Genomic DNA, 21,598 nt, shown 5'->3' with positions numbered 1-21,598 from the left:
TTCTCTCTGTTGTATTTATATTCCTCTTAATGAGTTCATTAACTGGTAGAAGCCGTCGTAAACAACAATCCGATTACGAAAATGACCAGGTCGAATTTTTTCATGGTGTTAAGACTGATTGTCAGATCTAGCAGAAGGCTCGTGGCGAATATGAGGTAACTATCTGGAGCTATATCTCTATACAGAAACTTGACTGATGCCAACTAACCTGATCATATGAAACAGTTTCTAAACGATTTCGCGCGTTCACTTCAGAGAAAACATTAACTCATCTCCAATTGACGCGTTTACTCCCTCGATAAAGCGATCTTCATATCTATTTCTATGATTTGTTCCTCATCAGACATCTTCCCCGCTTATTAGCATGTTCTTTTCAATGAAATTACGAGGTATTGTTTCCATGAGAAATTAGAAGTACTTTTGCAACTAAATTTTTTCTCCAATTATGATAATGTTTTTAACAATTATATTTTTAACAATTATTTTTAAAGCGGGTAATTTAAAAAGTTAAAGTTAGAAGATCTGAAATCTAAAGTTTAAAAGATTAAAATTGTAATTATTAATCTTGTAAATTTAAATTACAAATACTTTCCAAATCGTCTAGAATTTTCTAGTAAAATAATTTAATATTTTTTACAATAATTTCAATTACATATCTAATGGGTTATTGTGAAATTTTGACTATTCGAAAAAATAAGATAGAATGGAACGTACATATGAAGCCATGTATAACAGTTAAATCGCAATAATGAGGCCAAATAGTATGGCAAATAATCATACGAGCCGAATGACATGATCGTCATCCAACACTACTATTATATTCGTTTCGTAAAACGTATTACTCGCTCAGGATTGCCGGCAGTTACTTAAATCGCCAAACGTAGGCGATTCTTACAACATGCTCGAGCACGCAGGAATCACTTTCCCCGCAACCCCTTATAAATTTGCCATTAATTTCTCCTTCCAGCTATTTGAGTAAAATATCAATTTTCTATCAATGATTCAAGTACAAAAATTATATCCTTCGAGATTCCTAATTACACGTGTGACTATAATTACTACAGAACTAAAAACTATAAGGTCAGTGCAAAAAGAGATACGTTTGGCTGCTATAATAATAACCAGTCTCTATTTAAACTTGTAGCAAAAAGAATTTTCAGCTACATTAGTCACAATCATCAAATTATTCACTTTTTTAGGAAGATATTTAACTTACTTCAAAACTGGAATGAGAGAGCTGAGAGAAGACTACTTTGTCTGTGTTTCCAGATGATTAATGGAATAAAAATGATAAAGAAAACACACAAAATTCATTCAGATACAATAAAAAGCGCAAGGTCGATATAAAGAAATATATAAGGCTCTCAATGCAGAATTAATAACTCTTTTATTCATGAAGTAGCTGATTTGTTGAACCTGTAATCAGCTGTTATGAATATATTCCTTCAACTACTACATAGGGGCTTTATTGTATTTACAGAATTACAACCACACGACGATGAATAGTACAAAACATCTAGGAATGAATATTGAATGGACCTGTCATAAACTTGTCCCAAAAAAGCATCCAGTAGCCATACCCAATCACTCAGGACACCTTTACTCCATTTATAACCTCACTAAGTTATTCAACCTTGAAAAGACCAACCAGCAAATCGAAAAATCACTTGAGCTCCTATTTCGAGGATAAAGGGATCACACTGAATGACCTACAGGATCGATAATTTCGCAAAACAACTCATAGTAGCCTCTATAGTACACACGTGGTTAGACTATACCAATTTGCTATAATGATTCGCCTTTGGCATATTTACAGCCGCTAATTCGTTTCCTAATCTGATTTCGTAATTTCAGTATAGTGTTGCGTTATCTTGAATAGCCGATACAGGCCAGTCTGTGACGGGACACTTAATTAATCCCGACATAATTATCGCTAATTATAGCTGACACAGTGAAAATAGGTTCGGGGTAGGGGCTGGCCTGCTGCATGGAAGCTCGTGCCCCATAAGAGCGGCCAGATTCTGTGTTTCTCTTTCTAATGTTTGCCATGGAATCACGGAGTGAACGTTTTGATGCACCGTCTACTCCGTAATCGGGGATAAACGGTAATTGTGTAATCGTTGCGATGCGGAAGACGTGTGGAGCCTTCTGCATATGCATGCATGTATGCAGAATGCAGTCTCTCCTCTTTCTCTCGATCGGTGTTCCAACCTCGCTCACAGAAAACCCTATGATCGACAGCTTTGTCCTCTGGTGGTTAACTACTGATGCAACTTACAGGTTATACATCCTGAGGGTTGCTCCTGGATTCTCTCAATGGGATTGAAGCTGTTGGAATTAGAATCTTTTTTCTAATTTATCCTAATAAGTATCAACATCAGATCGACACAACGTTTCACTTTCAAATTTTGTAATTTCCAAATCTTCAAATTTTTTTATTGTCAAATCTGCGAATTTTCAAAATTTTAGCTCTCCAGATTTCTCAGTTTTCAAATGTTTAAATTTTAAGATTTTCCATGTTCTCGTGTTTCCAAATTTTCAGATCTTTCGATCTACAAAGTTTCAAATTTTGTGGTTTTCATCTCTGATTTTCAAAGTTGTTCGTAAGTCTTCCTACATATAGATTATTATTGATTGAAAATATGAAAGATATATGCTAATACCCATCCATTGTGCTACAGGATATTTCAACATTACCAAAGTCTTCGACCAATAGAAAAATTCCTAGGTATCATATTGTAAATTGTAAAGGATAACAACGCAGAATAGAAATGTCTAGGGACAAAATCCGAGACAGTGAAGGATCTCTGAAGTGTTCAGAAATGATGAATGTTTTCGAGGCTTCATCCTCGTTTCGGCCGTGGTTTTTTCACGGTGAATCCAGAGCATTAGAAGCATATTCCAATCATTATCCACGTTCCTTTGCAACGGCTAACGTCTTTCATGTCGAAGCACCGGCGAAATGTACATACGTACTCTTTAGTCGAACGCATTACCGATTACGCCATCGTTCTACGAAACCTTTTTCGCAACTTTATCCCATCCGTATTCACCCTCGCAACAAACTATCTATGAATAAGACGTATCCGGATACCATTGATTGTTACTGAGCCTCCTTCGACTTCTCTCACACTACATTTTTAATCATTTGTCACTTCTATATCTTGTAAATTGAAATTTTATTCATCTATTTACTGATGAAATATGAGTTACGCTAATTAAAGGACTTTTATAAGTCCTTTCTTATAAATTGAAATTTTATTAATTTATTTATTTTTCAATCGTGAATTAAGTTTGTTAAGAAATTTTTTTATTCAGTTCTCTTTTTCATGTGGTAACTTTTTTAACGAATTGTTGAGAGAAGTTTGACTTGAGAAGCGAAACAGCTACAAGTTTAAGCCATTAACAAACATTCTGTTTTTCTATGGTAGTTAGACTGACAGGTTCTTGGCTAAAACAAAAACTAGAAAGAGTCATAATTACAGGTTTCTGATGTTTCTCTTCATATAGTCCTTGAATCTTTAACAGGTTACTAACTAAAGTCAGTTAGTCCATAAGAATTAGATAGTATCATATTTCTAGATTTGTTATATTTCCTTTCATATGCTATTGGCTAGAGGTCTATGAAATTTTTCAAGATTTATCTATATAGTACCAAGAAACTTAAACTTAAATCCTTCCCTCCTAGTAAATTTGTCTACATATTACCCACTTCTGTATCAAACTATTTATAAGAATAATACGTGACAATTAGGAAGAACCATAATTATTGTCCAAAAATTGTAAGAAGATTCATAAACATAAATCATACGCTCTTTCCCCATAGTATCTATTTCCATATTGAACTATTGTGAAGAACAGTATACATAATTAGTAACAGCTATAAATCTAAGTCATCATCTTGTATAGATTACAAAAGACATGTCAAAAATGAAACTAGAACATCTACTTTTCCTAATCCAAAATCAACTGACAATTGTTATTCTTGCAGGTCGCTATCAGATCCAATAGAGCTAACATCTGATCGTCAATGCAGCATATTTATTGCATCGTAGAAGTACCAACGTAACGCGTCTCTCCTCACTGACCGTTCTCCGACAGTTTTAAACGAAGTCAAGGAAATTAACTTTAAATGGAGCGTTGGGGCTCGCAGAAAGCACTTTCAAAACTGTTGTAGCACCGATTAAACCAGCAACTCATCTTTCACGTCGGCCAATCTTAGACCGCGAATCAGACGCATCCTATCCGATTACGTCACGTTGTTTTCGTAAGTTCGTTCTAACACACGCTACAATCAAAGAGCCTTTTTGTTCTCCGCTTCGCTCACCTTCACCTTTGCTTTCAGTCACACATCCCCTGTCACTGGTGGAAGGACAAAACGGCTCGTGTTTGTCCTTCCTGCTTCTATGGGACTCAGTTCTGTGCCTTCAATGCGAGAGATTAGTTGAAAATTGACTTTAAAAATAGGAAAATAAAAGATTTAGTGGTTGAGTTAAGCAATTACTTTAACCCACATATTGGAGTCTCTACATTTTTACTTTTGTTTTAAAATAATAGTAATTGTAATTATTATATATTAGGTACATCGTTTTCATTATTTTATTTTTATACGGTTAATTATTGACTCGCATCAATTTTCTTCTAAGATAATAAAATGAAATAATATAGATGTATTAAGACATATGTAGTTATGTATGGTATTTCAAATGGGTTAGTTATTAATACGTCCTTAGTGATCAATTTAGGACTTCCAAATTACGTTTTAGAGCTAATAATAGCTAGATCATACTGTAGCAATATATTTTTATGGTTCTAGACCGTAATAAAATGCAATAGTTCTTTGTATTGAAAACTTAAGAATACACGACGTATATTAATCCAATCCGTTAATGTCGTGGATGCTCAAAAAGGAACTCGACGTTATGCGCTCATTTATCATATATCAGTGTTTCGTGTGAAACGAACTGATTTTACGCAGCGTCTAATGATTAATCGACTATCATTAAAATGAATCTCGCAAACCATAGGGGAATTGTCATTACGCCTACGCGAGTATTTATCTGCAGATACGTAATAATCGTACAGAAAATAAATAAATAAATGAAAAGTAAAACTCTTTTCTAAAAGAATTTACTTCTTTTTTAGGACTAAGTATAATGTCCACATTTTAAAAGTTGGGATGAATAGCGATGCCAGTCAGTGTACTTGACTATTTTGACACGTTGTGGAATCTCATTCGGGACGCAATTTAGATGTTACAATATCAGAGAAAGCGTCCTCTCAAGCACGTGCCATGTTCAGGCTTCCTGGTGACATAATATGAAATAACATCGATCGAAACTCGATCCATTACGGATGCTTCTCAAAACGTATCCAGATTATTTTTTTCTGCGAGGAATGAAACATTTTTCAATCAGGTTTTGTTCTTCCTACCTACTCGATACATCAGCATGACGTGAACTCGATTAATGTGCGATTTCACCAACTGTGAGAAAATCAGTAATTATACAATCAGTTACGGTAAAGTAATATTATTTATATAATCAACGAAGCTCTTGGATAGACAGCAGTTATTTGGATTTCCTATATTGATCGCATCTGCTCTGAGACTGCTTCAGATTCATTTATGTTACGTACCTTTCATTGTACGAGCATTAATTTCTCAAATGTTCTGTAATGTTTTTAATGCTTTCGTTGTTTCAATTATTTTTGCTATTATAATATTTTTCGTACCGTGTTACTTATTTTTTACGTATTTCAATATTTTTATTATGTCTGAATATCCTTTAAAACGCATCTTAAATAGTCCTGATTATTGTTATTATTATTATTATCAGATTCTTTTTTTAATTTTCTCGTACCTTTTATAACGATAAGGGGTTGTATCAGAAAATTTGGGAAACATAAATATAAAAAGATAAAATAGTTTTTATTACAAAATCGCTAATCTTACAGGACGGACGCTTCTTATCCTATGCTAACAATAGGAATTGTACTAAAGTCACTTCTTAAAGGCTGGCCCGTACGTCGTCGATGGAGTCCGCGTATTATAGTTATTGCGAGCTCCAAAGTTGTTATAACTGTTGTCCAACGAGTTGGAACCAAATCGGTAGGGATAATTGTTACCATTGTTGAAGCTTCCACTTGGTGCTTGGTAATTGTAGCCTCCATTATTACCTTCAACCACAAAATGTAACAATTAGTTTTAATTAACTCCTCCAGCTACCGATATTCTCATAACAATGAATTATAGTCAGACACCTGCCTGAGTTCCATAATTCACTTTAATTAGTTATCAATTGAGAACTCAACACATATTAAGCTCAAATATGTACATCTTTATTACTTCTAAAGGATAAAATAATATTCATATAGTAAGAACACAAATTATATGATTCTTAAATAATATTATGAACTATCCAATAAACTCAGTTGGGTAAATAACCCTCTAATTGTTAACAGCTGTATACCTGGGGAATCATAAATTACCTAAATTGCCTGCATTGTATCCTGCACCTCCATTATTACCATGGAAGCCAAAACCTTGGCCACCACCCTGGTTATTATTATTGTTATTATTGTTATAACCATTGTTCTGAGTGTTGTACTGATCAGGATAGGTTGGTGTACCCTCGTATCTTACATCTGCATGGAAACCTGTCCTCCAATCAGCAGTGTAAGTCACAATTTGTGTCCTGCCATCTGGTAACTGAACTCTGTATTCTCCTCTTACAGTTTCCCCATCACTGCTCTCGCGTCTGCCAAAATCATTTCCGGTTGCTTGATCTTTCACTGCATATCCGAATTCGTAGGACATTGGCTGAAACGATGTTTGTATTCTTCTTAACATGATACTAATAGTAAAAGTGAAATAGAATTATTCTCAAATATCTCGCCTTCGATACCGTTGATGATACCAATGGCATATAATTATACAGAACATTTCATAATTATAGGTCAGTGAAGGAGAGACTAATATTTTAAGTAAGAAAACTATGAAAAGTGTATTGCTGTCCATAGATGCCAAAATTCGTATCTTGGAAACTTTATTGCTAGGAAACAAACCTAACTTTCTATCGTCATTATTCTTTCATCTCGATTTACCTTTTCTTTTAAAACATTCTATATGCATGAAAATTCGTGATTTAGGGGAGTTATCGTTTTATAAACATGTAAGTAGTAGAATAAAATCTGATGCTGAAGATTTTGTATCTTATTTTTAATTTAATTCTAGGTCAACTTTTGATTAATGATATCTCAATAACTACAGTAACGCATAAACAATGGAGACGTTATACTCTATAATCTCTATTGTGCACGCACGAGCCTTATTTGCATGTTAGGTGCCGATCACGGATTCCCTTGTCGGACTTTCTATTAAAGTGGCTTCTCGGATCACCGCTTTGAATGTTTTCCTAACCTAATTCAATGATTTCATTATTAGACTATTGTCTTCCCTATGTTGCTTGATAACATGAAGATGCCATTAGAGTGGTTGGAACTGTTTATTATATTCTTTTTATATAATCTTATTTTTCTGTTTAGATGATAAATAATTCCAATAACTTTTGCTTATATAATAATTTTAACCAGTTTCATCATCACTTTCCTTTTGATTTTCTAGATAATTTTTGTGATTGATGTGGAACAATAGATTCTTCTAAGTGAATGTAACATGTGAAGAAGACATTAGAAAGTGCTACACTTTAACCGGTATAGTAACTTATTATGATTTGTCAATTGTATCATCTCTTTGAATTACTATTATTATACTAATCCTTGAGATGCTGATACCTAATTGTCTAAATACTTTCTCAAATTGATATATTTCCATTATGTGACAATTATGTTTATTATTATTGCCAATGCAATATTTCTTTGAAGCCTCTTTGGTGCACTATAAATACACATGTAGAAGATTATTATAATTTCAGTATTTCTTAGATTGTTATTCTCATTATGATATTTCCCTATATTATTATGTATTATTTTCCTAGTAACTTCTCTAAATTATTATTATCATTTTATTACTCCCATCATTACACCAATAATTAATTTAAATTTTCTAACCACAGACTCAGTATAAGCTATCATTCATGGTTATTCAAGAAGTTAAAGTGTTCATAGTTATTCACACAACACTATCAAATTGTCTTAATATTGCATTTAACTTGTATAAGAAAAAAAAAGGATGGTGTAAATGCTCGAGTTACACCATGTAAATGGTTACACTGAGTGGCTGAACTTTCTTCTAAGAAGTGGTACAGACGAAGTGACTGAAGAAGAACAACAAAAGGAGGAAGACGACTGTGATTTAATCTGGCTCGCGCCAGGCCGTTCGACCCCGCGGCTAGAACCGCGCAAATGCACATAACCGGATCGTTTAGATTCTTAAGATGATTAGCTAATCGGCAGTAACGATTTGCCACGGATGATGCCTACGGTCGCGGTTCACCCTATTAATATTGTTACGTCAGACTAAGTTTACGTCATGCTACATAACCGGATGAATGTATAACATTTCATGGTGGAACATCAGGATTCCGGTGCCCACGTATAATTTCCGGAACCTGGAATAGTGCCATGGGCACAGTTTCCTGTTTCCTCTTCGTTGAAGTTATTTTTATTACAAGTAGATGTTGAGGATATTCTTTCTTAATATAATTATTATTTTTGTTATTTTATGAAATACTTTGTTAGATTAGATTGTTTCTGTGTTGAAATATTTATTATATACATCATCTCTCTGTGGAATATTTTTTTATGAAATATCTTTTCACTTCTTATGGAACGTTTCCTTATTTTAAATATTCTTTTCGTAGATTATCTTTTTCTGAATCATCCGTATTTAGAAAAAATTCTCCTTTAATTCCTCGAAATAATGTCTTCACTGCAGAAAATTCTCCTGTTGTCTATCTCTTTATACAATTTAATCCAAAATCCTCCCAGACGTATCATCTCCTTGGTAAAAGATTCGTTTCAGTATTTTCAACCAATCCGAGTGCATTTGTTCTGCGTTCTCTTTAACTCGCCAACGCTTATCCTCCATTAGAGCCCGCAGAAAGTTATGCCAACCAGCATTCCTGATTTCATACATGATAAACTCGTTTACCCATCGAGTGCGTAGAGCAATGATTCCAACAATCACGTGCTGTTCATCTTATGGTCGTCTAGAAGGATCCAACTATCATAGTATGTTATCCTGTCCCATCACGTGCATACATCATCTCTTCTCTCCTCGACTATCAATCTCACGTTATAAGACGCGTTACGGCGTTATATACAAATATAGCATAATACATACATAATAAATATAGTAAATCATAGTCAAACCTTGTAAAATTTATATATGTTATAATTTTATCTTTAATAAAGACGTTATATTCTTCTGAATTTTTAAGGGAAGCATTTTTAATCAAAAAACTTTTTCTAGGGAAAATAAAATTTTAGGGATATTTCTGGATTGAAATTCATACTAATGTATTTGAGGTACCAAGGCTTCAAATTCTGTTAAACGCTTGTTGGATAAGCCTAGTCATTTTGGTCACCTATATAAGGGATGTTGTATATTGCTTTGCAACGTTATAGCCGCATGTATTAATGTAATTTCATCGGTGTTGCAGCGACTCGAGGAGTGGTTATTGTTCTCTGTCGCAACAAAGTTGAAGTGCTTATGAAGAACATAAATTCCCGTAATAGCGCTACGAAACGAGTGGTCTGAGATCTCCTTTAAATGATTCTACGATAATTCTTCTCTTGTTACAGTTGAAATAGGCGATTACCATAAGAGATTAATAGATAAATAAAAATAAATTGAAGATGAAATTGCGATACATATAAGCTTTATAAATTTTGAACAATTAGCTTTTGTATTATAAAATAATAATAATAATTTTATAAATTCTAATAAGTAATCATTTTGAACTTTCAGGATATCACGATAGAAGATAACGAAGAGAAAGAGAAGAGTGCAAAATCGATGTCCGGTCAATCCATTCTACATTTACGTAAGCAGATCGTGCATTGAGTGCTCGACAAAGTTCAATGTTACTTGTAGAATCAGCGTTAACCCAGATCTATTCATCTATTGCAACCCTTGCCTCTACTATGAAACAGTATGTCGGAAATGCAGAATGAATGGATCAATGAGTAACGCGGTTTAGTGAACTAAATCGTTCAAGATCAATTTCCTTTGTGTTATCTCTTCAATTAACTGGTAAGTAATATCTTGTTAAAAACAGGTCCCATTTTGCAACTTTCTTCCTATATTTTTTTTTTATTATTTTTTGTATTCTCCATAATCTCCACTATGTTATTGAAATATTAATACACCTAACAGAAATTGTATTTTTTACTTTTAATATAATACTTATATTTTTGTAATTCTTCGTTATATTGAATTATATCATTACGTTATTATATCAAACAAAACTGTTTTCAATATGAAGGAATATTCTAAAAAATATTCGGTTATTGTTTGATACAGCAATTTCTTAGAATAATGCAATGTTCCTAACACCAAAATGAATTTCCTTAGGGTAGCATCAATCGTTGAAGAGAACGTAATTTAGTTTCTATCGCAACAGCGAATTGTTCCTTGTTCTGAAACCAGCCCAAGAAGAAGGTAATTAAGTTTAAGCAATCGTGATCGTTAGATGCACAAAAGAAGAGATCTTAAATGGCAAGCAATAAATAAATTATACCAACCATCTTATGTATATCTAACCATCGTTCTATGATTTTGACAGAGTTCAGATTGATGATTTATGGTTAATAGAATTTTATAAGGGGTGTAGATTGATTCATTTTAGATCACAGTTGCACCTTACCTGATCGACGTAATCATTATCGTTCCCATTGTCGTAATGATGATTACCAAGACCATTTCCACCAGACGTTCCATGGTTGTTGTTGCTTCCAGCATAATTCCCTGGGACACCATATTGGGTATTCAATGGTGGTTCACATTGCACAATTCCTATGCTCACCATGAGGGCAAGAGTTAACTGGAAATTAAGGCCTGGTTAATCACATCAGACACTGAAGAATATTTATAGGATACACCTCAAGAATTACTTCAGAGATCTACTGATATTTGTGGATTATACGTTAAAGATTACTATAACTAGTGAGTAAGAGTACTCATTGTCAGTGACTATGTTTTATGGTTCGTTTCAAAAGTCTAATGGTAGATGAATATTTTAAGGTAACCTTGGGAAATCTATCTGGAAGCTTGAAAACCTATCAGTGTCTCAAATCTCAATAAAACGGCATTGACCTAATTATTGATTCTTAATTATTAAAATATTACTAATAATAATATTCAAGTCGCTATTCTCTCATGATAATCACAACGCATAGCGTTAATAGCATAATAAATGAGTAGCGCGGAGGAATAATTAATTCGAAAGGTATCAGACAGATTCCCAGGCGTAGAACAGATGCGTCGCGTCGAAAGCGCGAGATGATCAAGGCAGCTCACGTTGCGTAGGCGAGAAATTGGAGTCGTGAGCCAGCGTTTTCCTCCCGTTTCTGTCGTGAGAAAGCCTCCGAGTGCGCAAAAGAGAGGGAAACGTTGCGTCATGTCGCGCCGCGTTCAAAATCAGCGCCAGATTAAGCGCGATTGCGGGAAAGGAAGAAGAAAGATGAAAACGAAGGAATTAGACTGTGTTCCGTTGGACTACAACAAGTTCTCGTTAAAGAATCGTCTTGTTATATATATATATCCTTTTACAAGGAAACAAATTTTCCAAACTCACGCAGACCACCAGTCACGCTCTCTGTATTGTGTACCGAACAATGTAATAACAGAATATTGGGCACAAATTCATCCGGATGTGAAATAAGAAATGTAACTTTCGTTCATGAATAAGTCAACAGTGACTTAATTATATCTGTGAAATGATTTTTTAAATTCCAAGAGATGTTACATATTGTATTAAAGAATTGATAAATAATAAAATTTTTCAGGATTATAGGTTAATTGAGTAACACATTATAGAGGATAATAAATGAGACACATTTTATTTAATAAATATATGTCCTATTTTGCTCTGTTTTTCTAGTAATGGAGCTTTAACGATGAAGGAGTTAAACGCCTAACATCAGGCAACCCGCTGTACAATTTTCTGAGGCGCGATGGTCGAAGTATACATTTTCCCTTTTGTTAAAAATAAAGTACAATTAGATAGATGTTTATTGGGTAAAAATATTCATCTTTAAACTATCTGTTATCTCCAAATTTTCAAACCATTGATTATATTTATAATTCATTAAAATTATGAAATTCTTGTAATTGTTTTTATTATTATTTTAAATTAATCAAATTGTGCTCAAGTTTGTTACATAACACTTTCAATGCTCTTTATAATTTTTTAAAATTCTTTACAATAATTATATATTTGTTCAAGGATTTTTCATCAGTTCTGGTTATTATAGATGACACAATCAGAAGTATTGGAAATGGAATTTTCAATTCCATTGTACGAGAAACTTGATGGAATTCACTTTTAATTGACTGCCCAGGATATGAAAGATTATTCTAGTTATATTTATCTCATTTTCTTACAAACAAAGGAATTCTCTATCTGCTATTATTCTGATGAGTCAAATGATTGAGCAATCCGGCACATATGTGTATATACTATTACAATAATTTTTGGAAAATGGCTTAATTTTTCAAAATCAGTTATTACTATGTTTATTAGTATATTCATTATATTATAATGACTTCATATTAACATTCCACAATGTTCTATAATTTTTTTCTAAAATACATCGTTAAGAAGTGAAAATCGACCATGATTTATACGTAAAAGACAAAAAGGAGAAAAGTCTTTCTAGATAGATAATTATAAAAGCTGATTGTCTGTCGTGTATAATATGCCTTATATGCGCGTGAAGTTATTAGATATTAATTGTAAGAAAATTAACCTACATACACGGTGGACGAATCTCTACTCTAATACATTAACAAAAATTCCTTTGTCTATATTCTTATGTCACTACAAAATTAGAAATACAAATAATTAAACGACCAACATCAAACTAAAAATGTATCAACATTGGATCTCGGATTTTAACTTGAATCTTCACGTTTAAGATCTTTATAGCGCCCTCTGGGACACTGATTTTCGTAACAAGCTGTAGTTGCAGCCAAGCGTGTATGTGCGTGATGTCATTTAACGCGAGGTTAGAATAGTTGCACGTAGAACCGGTTGCGAAACGCATATGTTGTTATTTATATTCCCGTGTAAAGCGTACGTGCCTGCGCCGCATTAACGGAGATGATTACACGGGACCAAGTGCACTTACATAATGAAATGCAACAGCCTACTGTGTATCTACAAAATGAGCCATACAACGTCCAACTGCGCCTGACAACCACTACACTTCACGCACTGGGGAGTACTGATCGCGTAAGATGACGTTGATCTAACTATTCATCCCAACTGGGCGCCCAGATCATTTTCTCCCACTCCATTGAAGCAGCGTCAACGATGGTCGAACCACTTGGGGTTAGTAAATTGCACTTGCAATATTTGCGGTTAGGAAAATGAAGAAACTTTCTTTTTTCTTTAAATTTTTATACGTTAGATCTAGAAACTAGTTTTAAAACTTGAAATTGATTACATTGGAATTTAAGAGAAACTCGGTTTTTAAAAGGGATGGTTGATGAAGTTAGTGGAGTGTACATTCATATATGTATAAGTGGACATTTAGAAGTTATGGCGTTTTAAGTTAGGTTGTAATTAAACCATTAAGGAACAAACTGTGGAATAATGCGTAAAAACTACTTGAAGTCAATATCCTTTTACAATAATAAATTTGAAGATCTGAAAATTTGAAATTTTGAAAATTGAAGATATAAAAGATTTAAAAATAAAATGTGTTAACGCATCCTTGACGCTTGATAGATTAATTGACCTAACCGACGGTAAGTAAAATTAATTTATGGAAGTGTTAATAATTTTATGAAAGAAAATAGTAATTAAATATTTTATGCTATTCACAAGTGCTAAGGATAGGAAAATTGGTGAACCATGTGAAAGTAGGTAATTATGGATAAGAAGAGCAAAGGATTCTAATTTAGGTTATCTTAAAGGGAATTTTAACTGAGAAGATTGAGGATTTCCGTGGAATACTGCAACAAGCATTTAACGTTAATTTTACATGCAATTTGCCAATTTGTGGATTAAATAATATTGCCTAAGAGTACATTATTAATTAATTATCTTGCTGCCTTCTTAATAGGAACTCTTATCAATATGCCAAAGTTATAAAATATCTCAAAATCCGTATATTTACAATTTAGAAAATTAAAAATTTGGAAATTTAAGAATTAAACAATTTTTGTTTTGAATTTAAAAAACTAAATCGAACTAAAAAAAATTACCAATTTCAATTTAAACAACTAAATATTAAAAAATGATATTAAGCAAAATTTTAAATTATGAAACTTAAAAAAAAAATATAAAATATAAATCTTTAAACGTGTAAGTTTTAAAAAAATTTAGGCTTAAAAAAATTGAAGTGATCAAATTATAACAAAAATTATCTTTCCTTGATCAAGTATTCACCGCCAATATCTCATTCAAAGCAAAAATTTCCAAAACGTCCACTATTACCAAATCCATTGATCAGCAAAATTCTCCACCAACAGGTCTGTAAGACCACCCAATGCGTCCCTGAGATCACTCCTCACGTGTCAACGACGACGGAACTCGCGAAGCGGAATAGCACCAGCACCAACAAAAATTCCACTCCTCGGTGAATTTCCTGATTACCTGTCGCACCACTCTATCCATACTGTCAGAAGATATTCAGAAAACCGAAGCACCGTGCGGAATGCTGAATTATAGTGACGTTTTGCGTTATAGCTGGCTTATATAGAGAGCTCACCTACGCCTACAAAGATTCATTTCCTGTCGGGCACAGATCCTTCTCCAGTACGAGGATGATCCGCGTGGATATCCCCCCGTGTATAAAACTGGGGGTCTCTCCTTGTACTCCAGTTCACATAGGAACGCCAACCGTGTGGAAAGCCCGCGCTTTATTTCCCATTGTTTCAGGTGTCTGGCATGCGCGATTTTGGGGCGGCGCTGCTGTATGAGAGGAACGCGTCTTCCAGAGCGGAGAAAGCTGATTACTTCACAGCGTGGGACACAGCCTTCCAGCGGATCTAACATCAGGACTAATTAGCCAATCGGGCCTTAATTAAGACACAGGACCATTGTCCATCCTCTTAATCTTGTGGCGTAACACTTCTCTAAATTTTCTTCCCATATCCTCATACCATACTAAGGAATGATGCACAATTTTAGGTTATGTAGGTTTAATACAAGAAGAAGCGGTGAAATGATTTCATTCGTATTCTATCTTTGGTAAATTGAAGGTATTGTAGTGTCGAGCATCTGGAATTTTAAAGAAGTATGTGCACGCATCAGGAAAAAGTCGGGGTCGAGGTTGACGTCGCGAACTTGATCTGATCTGTACCGGTTTCTTCTATCGAGTTGATTTATGAAATGGATTAGAAAGAGAAAAATTAGGAGTGACTGATGGTCGAGGATTAGATTGGAATATATGATGCTGATGATCAGTTGGTTATGAAATAACCCAAGGTAACCTAAGCTAATTAAGGTAATTACTGATATTTAAAAGAGGTACCAAATGTCAGTATAATAAGCGGTACCATACTAATACGATCAGCTATTTTCGAGCGTTATTTACAAGTCATGAATTAATAAAATTTAGCTTCAGTTATGTTTATAGAAAAATCCAGTACTTATCAATATTTGAAAAATTTAAAGATAGAAGAAACGAATAGCTGAATTGCATAAATAGATAAATGAATGTACAAAGTATGTACTGATAGTTAACATTTATGTGGCCGTAATCTCGTTTCACCCGTTGCATCTTTTTAAATTTGATATTCATCAGATTAAAGATTACCAATACTAGAACTAGTCTCTACTGTACTTTAAAATTAGTATTACTATTAAATATTAATATCAGTATCAATAACTATGTATGAATACTAATGAAATGCTTTATATCTCCATCTTATATACCTAACACGCCAAAAACAAATATTTTGATAGAGTGTTTGCTACTCCGTGAAGACAATCGAAGTTGCGTTAGAGTACAGAAGGAGATTTATTTATTTCATCGTTGACAGACCGCAACGCATCTCTGCGAGTGTCCATAATCTTGGTCAATAATATTATACACGCAACGACGCGTGTCAAGGAATGGCACGAGCTTGTGTTTAACGCAAATGTGTAACGCAAACGAACGCTGGATGGGACAAGATCGGCACGCGGTCCTATTTAGAAAGTATCCTGCGTATTTGAATGGCGTTAAAATCATCTTTCGAACTGGTCATTTCACCTATGCGACTATGTTATTACATTACTGTGAATAATCACGTTTCGTAATTCATCTCCGTTGAATCCTGCTCCTTCTCAACCGGTGAATGATGATATTTTATTTATCTGGTTCATTCAAGCAATATTTATAGTCTTGTTTCAGTTTATCGAGGTTACCAGAAAGAAAATCTAATAATTTATTAGTACTAAATATGATGGTACTAATTTGAGTGATTTATGGGATGCCTCCCATGGTGGTATATTCTGAAAGTGCACATTATTAACCTAATTGAAGGGTCGGACAATGCAGTTCTATAAATGGTTGGTCCAACGAAGTAATAAATCCACAATCATAATAGTTTTACATTCTACTAGTTATAGTTATAATTTCTAAGGCGTGAAATTTTACTTGACATGTGAGTATGAATAGATAAATATTGGCAATTTTTTTCTAAATTATAGAATAACATCGAGACGTGGTAATTAATTAAGTCATTCACCAGTCAAACAACTGAGTACAGTTTTTCATGTCCTAGGACCTCTTTGAAGTTAGGCAAACGCAACGAAATTAATAATAATCGTTAATCTTGTTTAGGACAATAGGCGTAATCATGAGCTTACGATCTAATCTCTCGGATCAATGAGTCAAATAAACCTAATCAAGACCGGTTTATTGTTTATTTAGTGTGCGAATTCTCACTTTCGATTCCTTTCGTAACCTTTCCCTGATTGTTCGCCGTTACGTGAACGGAAACAATTGCGTTGCGATAAACACATGCTCCCTCTAGGGACTATTTGCTTAATTAACAATTCTTAGAAGATTTCGGGGTAATTCGTGCTCTAGTTACCGAAAAGTTGCCACTTCATTGTTTCACTGAAAAATTGTTTGGTCCCACCCTTATTACGTAACATACAAATTTGCATTATCTTTGTTAATAAATTCTATAAAAAGAAACATTACCTTCTGGTATTATTATAATTTATATTTTATTCTAATTTATGGTTAATAACTTATACTATTTGATATTATATATCTTTGTTATTATGATCCCTCGTAGCATATATGTAATGAATGATAGGAAATTAATTATTTACAAAAATGGAATATAAAAGATTTACAATTTTTTCCTATTAAATAAGATTAACATTTTTAATTTAGTAAAATTATAATTCAGCTTTTTACGTTAATCATATTTCTCCATTTTCAGAATTCTTCAGATATCATAGTAGAATTTATACGTAGATAATAAGAAGATAAAGCATGATACAAATGCTATAGAATCTTCCTACTTTCTCCAGACGATTAAAAAGGATTCTGCAGACGATCTATTTAGATAATCTTTTTCTCTCTGAAGCATGATAGACAAGGTCATTATGCGCTCAAAGGATGCTCTAAATTCATTTCAATTTTACGCAACGCATCCTTCAGCACAATTTGACCGATCTCCTCTTTCTCTCCTCTATATGTATATGGTTTGATGTTACCATATCTCGTTGTGAAACAGCGTGATGTGAATAATGAATTAACTGGACGAAGAAAAGGCATCATCCCAGTGGGCGCCTAACAAAAAGTCCATTATTTCATCATAGTTGGCGTCACGCGACCCCTTCGATCTGACATCGAGATCGAAAGTAAATCAAGGATGCATATAAAAGTACTTAAGCACTTTCAAGTCAGTTTTACGTAAAGATGAATCGAAAGGAATCGCGAGCTTCTCAGAAGCCGAATGTATCAACTTCTCACTTTTTGTAAAATTTTCACTTATTCTATTCTTTTTTTATTCACACATGTATATCCTATTTAACTTTAAAAATAATAATATATAAATAATATAGGATAAAATTAATGTGAGATTTTTTAATTCTAAGAATTAATTAAAAATGCAATATAAAAATTTTCTAATGTTTTTTTTGTCAGGAATATATTACAAAAAATTTTTAGAACTTTTTTTGAGATAATCAAAGTTTCTACTATAAGTTTATACTAGTAATAGTATCTGATGTATGATATCTTTTGTAATGTTTACGAAATTTGTACTCGAGATTGTTCTCGAGCTTCTTCTTCCAAGGAATGTCAATATGTCGTGGCAATTACGGAGGCGCGAATAACGTATAATGAAGGACGTGAATAGCGTGAAAAAAACAATGCTAGATAATGTCAATATCAAGTCGACTATGGCTCGAGATTAATCTTCTAATTCGTGCCAAATTAGGATACCATCTACCAGTATGAAATTATGTGATATAACTTGTTTTGATATTGTGGGATTGTGGAACGGAAGCTCTAAAATTTTTCATTTCTGTATTTTTAAGCTTTTACATTGTCGAATTTATAAATCTTAATAAAGTAAGCAATTTCAACCAAATGTATTAACATTTTATTGACCGTTTCCAATAAAAGATCAATTGTTTCATACATAGTCACTTGTAATATTTAATTAATGCAAATGTAAATTATTTTCTATTCTTCTCTTTCAGGGAGTGTTCAAATCACAACGTTATATAATCCTTTTCATGCAAAGTTTTATTCTGCACTTTCACTATTTAAGGTTATTAAAGTTTAGAAAGATTATACGAAATTATAGAAGTAACCTTACCTAACAAGAGAACGTGATCATTACTAACTACGTACTTATGTTACGAAATTCATCATTAGCTAACCACAATAGAAGCAAACAGCGCCAAATTTGAATTAGATCCTATCAATATTCTATCTAGACCCTGGACTACAGAAAGTTGATAATATATATTTGCCTCTCCAAGTGTATCATCATATTAATTGGTATCCTAACAAAAATGTCGCAATTTCCTATCGTAAATGAGTATTTATAATAGAACAAGATAGATCTCAAGGTTAAAAATGAAAAATAATTTCATCATTAATCCATTCTCAAGTTACACTTTTTATGTTCCTCAGATTGAATAACTATTATATGCTCTTGAATAATTATATATTCCTAATAAAAAATTAATACTTTATTAAAAGTATTTTAATATTTTCAATATTGTTATTGAAAAACAAATATCAAAACAATTATTTAATGCTATATATGTCACTGTCTTCGTTGACGCTCTCGTTTGAATTTACTAACAGGCTTAGGATTGGTACTCTTTTCCATCTTTTCTAAAGCTCCCTTTGTAACTTCTAACGTGTTCTTCTCTTTGATATCTTTCACTACCTAAAAATTATAAAAATATTTCCATCATTTCATATTACTATTATAAAGCAGATTTGTATATTATAAGATTGTATATATTTTTTATAAATTACAGTTTCATAAACTGAAGGTTTAACAGTGTCCTCATCTTCTTCACTCTCGTCTTCTGTGCTATATTCTGGTGGAGTAGACTGTTCAGGAGGCAAATCATTTGGTGATCTTTTCAAGATAGACTTAGGTTTAACGAGTAATCTATAAATATCTGCAGGTGTTTCTATCGAATCTCCATTCGATTTTGTAACCGATTTATTCTTAGAGTGAGTGAATTTTATCCGAAGAATATCTTCTTCAAAATCTACTATGTCTTCACATCCTTTCTCCTTTTCTTTCATCAAATTTTCTTTTTCTTTTCTTGAAAGATCTTCTGGTTCTGCGAATGAAACCAATTTCTTAACTTTACAAGTTTCGACTTTATGTTGATATGTATTGGAATCAGGAACTTGTTTGTTATCTTCCTTAGAATCATCTTCTTTTTCTTCTTCTTCACTATTAGAGGAACTTTCAGATTCATAATAACATTCCCCTTCTTTCAATTCTTCTACTCCAAAAAGTTCATATGCTTCATCTCCTAATCTATTAATGAAAATAACATTAAAGAAAATTCGAAATTTCAGGAATTAGAGAAAGTAGAGTGTTTATAAATGTACCTATTTAATTCATCTGCTAATTCTTCTTCAATTTCAAGCTGATCAAGCCTATTAAATAAATCATCTTCTGTCTCTATCTTTTTCCTGTCTTCCTGTCTAAGTTTGGCTAATTTCTGATGATACTCTCTTTCCCTTTCTCTGTGTTTTTCTGTAAGAATTAAAGGATATTTAGATACATATATAAATCTATTCATAAAGAAGAGATGAGAATAATTACTCTTCCATTCTGTAATTTGATCTTCATTCCAATGTTCCACAATTTCTCCACCAGCATAATCTTCAAAAAGATTGCTTTCTATCATCATCATCCTAGTTTCATACAAATCTCTTTCCTTGTTTAAGTTCTCTAGCATTTCTTCAGCTTCTAGAAGAAAATTTTACAAATATTGTTCATTAAATTCTAATTATTAGTAGATTATTTCTATTTTACAATGTATTAATCATACTTTGTATTCTTCTTTCACAAAGGGCAGCTGCACCTGAAGCACTATACTTTGCGAAGTATCCATCACCCAGGGAGGCAAGTATTTCATTTGTGTGAATCAATTTGCCTTTCATTAGTGCTCGTTTTCCAATTGGCACCATACAGTTTACATATAAATCCTTCTGGAAAGTTTGCAACGTTTCTGCAACTTTTTGATGACCCTTCTTGTAAGTTGTCCATATTTTGCACTGTTCCTCGTTTTGTTGGATTCCCTTAAAAAATATTGCACATTTTTTTAATATATATTAATTTACAATTTACAGAATTATATTGTGAAATATTTTATCAAGATAATTAATTTTAAATTTGTGATAGAACAAGTTAAATAAAGAGTTAATTGTTTAATGAATTCTTTTGTTTCTTCATTTTTATTTAAGAATCTACCTTTGCAAGAGCTTCATCCAAAAGTAAACGTCGAACTTTCTGCGTATCGTCCTCAAAACTCATCATTAGATTAAAAAGGTTAAATAACAATATTTCTCAAAGACGAGAAAATATGATTAAAAATCTCTACTGACAGTAAACAAAAGATAATGCTATTCATTTTTGTATTATCAACTCTGATATTACATATACGAAAACAAGTATATTAATATCAGTACTAATATTTTGCAATAATTTTAAATCCATAGTCTACATAAAATATTCTGTCCAGTTATCTAAAACATTTAATATAATCACATTTTAATCTCAGTTTATATTGCCATAATTTTTATCGAAAATATTCTTTTAAATTGTTTAATTCTTCAAACATAACCTAGAAAATCCTATTCAAATCTGAAAAATCGTTGCAACACTGTGAAAGATGTTACCGTATGAGCGATAGTATAAAAGTTATTACACTATATAATATTAATTTTTGTAATAATCTAAGTGTACGAT

General features: G+C 32.7%; 2 protein-coding genes and 3 long non-coding RNA genes across 15 annotated transcripts; 3 read left to right on the top strand and 2 right to left on the bottom strand.

The window, feature by feature from the left end:
* Positions 1-5: 5 nt before the first annotated feature.
* LOC126925527 (uncharacterized) lies at positions 6-11,623 on the top strand. Of its 5 annotated transcripts, none has more exons than XR_007713968.1 (5): positions 6-155; positions 3,992-4,267; positions 9,932-10,216; positions 10,538-10,624; positions 10,922-11,623. It is a non-coding gene; the product is annotated as an uncharacterized LOC126925527 (long non-coding RNA). The 5 variants fall into 5 exon arrangements; XR_007713969.1 differs by lacking the exons at positions 6-155; positions 3,992-4,267 and adding exons at positions 6,861-6,956; positions 9,624-9,715; XR_007713967.1 differs by lacking the exons at positions 6-155; positions 3,992-4,267 and adding an exon at positions 8,526-9,715 and having other exon boundaries at positions 10,922-11,128; positions 11,207-11,623.
* Positions 882-1,691, top strand: LOC126925537 (uncharacterized). Its single transcript, XR_007713983.1, has 3 exons — positions 882-1,080; positions 1,200-1,337; positions 1,481-1,691. It is a non-coding gene; the product is annotated as an uncharacterized LOC126925537 (long non-coding RNA).
* On the bottom strand, positions 5,911-14,891 carry LOC126925514 (N66 matrix protein-like). Of its 3 annotated transcripts, none has more exons than XM_050741137.1 (4): positions 14,787-14,891; positions 10,830-11,006; positions 6,490-6,820; positions 5,911-6,177 (listed from the first exon to the last, which is right to left on the bottom strand). In XM_050741137.1, exons 1-4 carry the CDS (start codon positions 14,805-14,807, stop codon positions 6,002-6,004), a joined length of 705 nt encoding a protein of 234 aa, XP_050597094.1. In that variant the 5' UTR covers positions 14,808-14,891; the 3' UTR covers positions 5,911-6,001. The 3 variants fall into 3 exon arrangements, with proteins under 3 accessions (XP_050597094.1, XP_050597095.1, XP_050597093.1); XM_050741138.1 differs by lacking the exon at positions 14,787-14,891 and adding an exon at positions 14,628-14,766; XM_050741136.1 differs by lacking the exon at positions 14,787-14,891 and adding an exon at positions 11,483-11,584.
* LOC126925523 (uncharacterized) lies at positions 13,371-18,733 on the top strand. 4 transcript variants are annotated; one of them, XR_007713955.1, is made up of 2 exons: positions 13,371-13,517; positions 15,072-18,733. It is a non-coding gene; the product is annotated as an uncharacterized LOC126925523 (long non-coding RNA). The 4 variants fall into 4 exon arrangements; XR_007713957.1 differs by having other exon boundaries at positions 13,377-13,517; positions 14,663-18,733; XR_007713959.1 differs by lacking the exon at positions 13,371-13,517 and adding an exon at positions 13,524-13,936.
* LOC126925510 (unconventional prefoldin RPB5 interactor-like protein) lies at positions 18,723-21,539 on the bottom strand. Of its 2 annotated transcripts, none has more exons than XM_050741124.1 (6): positions 21,101-21,539; positions 20,679-20,928; positions 20,450-20,596; positions 20,233-20,380; positions 19,639-20,158; positions 18,723-19,546 (listed from the first exon to the last, which is right to left on the bottom strand). In XM_050741124.1, the coding sequence occupies exons 1-6, from the start codon at positions 21,164-21,166 to the stop codon at positions 19,421-19,423; spliced, it is 1,257 nt and encodes a 418-aa protein (XP_050597081.1). In that variant the 5' UTR covers positions 21,167-21,539; the 3' UTR covers positions 18,723-19,420. The 2 variants fall into 2 exon arrangements, with proteins under 2 accessions (XP_050597081.1, XP_050597082.1); XM_050741125.1 differs by having other exon boundaries at positions 20,450-20,593.
* Positions 21,540-21,598: the final 59 nt, after the last annotated feature.

Source organism: Bombus affinis, chromosome 16 (genome assembly GCF_024516045.1).
Source record: "Bombus affinis isolate iyBomAffi1 chromosome 16, iyBomAffi1.2, whole genome shotgun sequence".
In the NCBI taxonomy this organism is placed as follows: domain Eukaryota; kingdom Metazoa; phylum Arthropoda; class Insecta; order Hymenoptera; family Apidae; genus Bombus; species Bombus affinis.
This window is presented reverse-complemented; position numbering and strand designations above follow the sequence as displayed.